The sequence below is a fragment of the Rattus rattus genome, chromosome 5 (assembly GCF_011064425.1).
Source record: "Rattus rattus isolate New Zealand chromosome 5, Rrattus_CSIRO_v1, whole genome shotgun sequence".
NCBI lineage: Eukaryota > Metazoa > Chordata > Mammalia > Rodentia > Muridae > Rattus > Rattus rattus.
The window spans coordinates 79,031,690-79,034,235 of NC_046158.1; the positions used below are offsets into that span (position 1 = coordinate 79,031,690).

At 35.6% G+C, this 2,546-nt stretch overlaps 1 gene segment (V, D, J or C); it reads right to left on the reverse strand.

Moving 5' to 3' along the window:
• Nucleotides 1-1,215: 1,215 nt before the first annotated feature.
• LOC116900924 lies at nucleotides 1,216-2,016 on the reverse strand. The segment is given in 2 exon segments: nucleotides 1,216-1,589; nucleotides 1,971-2,016. Coding segments are annotated over 2 exon segments (420 nt in total).
• Between the last annotated feature and the right edge of the window lie 530 nt (nucleotides 2,017-2,546).

The following is a 2,546-nucleotide window of genomic DNA, read 5'->3' on the forward strand; positions in this document are numbered from 1 at the left end:
CCCAAGTAATATCTCACTACATGATGAAGAATAAAGAAACAGAGAACAGCAATTAATTCTGTGGAATAGTGAATTCTGGACATGATCTCTGTACTTGCAAATCATCCCTGTTGCTATCTGTACAAGACATGTATACAATTAGATATGTCATTATTTCTTTATACTTTAGGGAGGGGTCGCTGTCTCCCTAACCCTAACTGACGTGGGATTAACAGGTAATGGTTGCTGGGAAATAATGCAACGTTATTTAAACTCCTTTAGACACTGGTAAGCTGCCATGTTTCAAGAAATACTGTCTGATTCATGATCATGGAAGAAAAGGCAAATTAACTCACCGAGTTAAAAAGAAAAGAAAAGATAACAAAAAGAAAAAGAATATGTAAAATGATTTGCAGATGGACCATGATTGTTGGAAACAAAATATACAATTGTCATAAATTTTTAGAAATAAAAGAAAACTAAATATTCTCTAGAAACAAAGGAATGGCAATGTAATCCAAAAAGATGTTCACATTACGTTTTTGAAAATTCTCAAACGTGAAGGAGAAAATAAAAGAAATTTTATCATAATTAAAAAACCACAAAACCCTAAAAACGTATGCACATAGGAAAGAAAACACTTAAAACAAGCAGATTATACTAGTATAAATACATTCTTACCCACTGTTTATATACTTGGATTAAATTTTGAGTTAAAATTTGCAATAAAGCTGGATGAAGAAAAAAAAAAAACATGGACTTATCAAAAAAGAAACATTTCATGAGTGAAGACATTTCCTGTAAAGTAGAGAGTTTGTGAATAGAATTCAGTAAAATAGCAAAAATGAGAGTAAGATATGGAAAATTATATTAATAAAATGGAATTGAAGTCAAAATGCATAAAATGTGGCAAGTGAATTAAGCATAGAGTAAACAGTTTAACCAAGAGAGACATCTCGGTCTCCTATCTGTTTAACTAGATAATGTTAAATGAGAAACCACACAAAACGGATGTAGGACCAGAATGGGATTTCATTCAGCCTCTTGTTCCTCATTGCTGGTTGCTCAGATGGCAGTTGTTTACCCTTCTCCTGAGGAAGATCCAATATCGTTATTGAAACTGAGGAGGTCAATACTTCATGACTCATAAGATGTTATGAAGGCAGTCATGCTGAAGTCCCACAGCTGCAAACAATAATCTGGAGTTCTTTCACATCTCTTTCACAAAGATGAGTATCATATTAGCAGCTGGGCCACTCTAAGTAAGGACATTTTTGTTGGGGTATAAATCACTGTGGGAGGTAAATGTGTACTTTGTAAGCAGTAATAAACTCCCAAATCCTCAGGCTCTACTCTGCTGATCTTGAGTGTGAAATCTGTCCCTGACCCACTGCCACTGAACCTGTCTGGGACCCCAGAAAATCGGTTGGAAGCCAGGTAGATGAGGAGCTGTGGAGACCGGCCTGGCTTCTGCAGGTACCAATACAAATATGTGTTTCCATTACTATGTACAAGGCTCTGACTAGACTTGCAAGAGATAGAGGCTTGATCTCCATGGCTTACAGTCATGGACAGTGGGGTTTGTGTCATCACAACATCACCCCTGGAAGCTGAAATAATGAAAGAGAAGTATGGTAGTTATGAACAAATTCATGAACACTGTTATTTCTTTCTTATTTTTGATATTTATTTCAAGAGATGCTTTTTTTTAGCATACATTATTTTATGCACTATAATTTTCTCTATAACAAAATAAGTTCATTGAAAGTCCTAATAAGTTTCTAGACATAATTTATATCATCTGTGTCACAATTTGTTTCTATAACATGCGATCACTCAGTTCTGGATCCTCCCTTTCACAGTTCTCAACCAAATAGGCCATATCTTTGAGGATAAGAGCTGTCTGTCTTCTCATACATGGCAGAACAAATGTAATCATCAGTGCCACCCAGGGCTCAAATTTCTCCTTTCTTAATTCCCTCTATCCTTACCAGGAATCCACAACAACAGCAGCACCAAAAAATGAACAGACTTCATTTTGAGGAGGCAGCTTGAGGAGACTGATCAGTCACAAGGTAGCTACTGAGCTTTTATCTGAGACTTGCAAGGGTGCATCCTCCCTAGGGAGCAATATGCAAAGGTCCAAGTAAGTGTTGCAGTATAAATAAAGGGAAGAATTACACAGAATTCTCATGACGGAAAAAATCAAATGAAGTATCATCCACATCTGGGGTGATGATAGGAATAATATTAATGTTTGATGGGAAAAAACATGCTGAAAATTGTCCATGTGAACATCATAGACAATAAATTCTATGTTACAGAAATGCACAGGGTGGTGGAGGAAAAATGAAGGGACATTTATGTGAACATTCGGTATGTGTTCAATAACTATGCTTTTGTCCATATATCATCAATGTCATGGGAAAATGTATTATTTTTAGAGTACATTTTTTTGTATTCTAATTGCTATGTTCTGTTGAATCTAACAAATTGATTTCCAGAGTGGTTGTACAACTTGTACTTCAACCACAAATAGAGGAGTGTTTCCATTGTAGAAAAACATC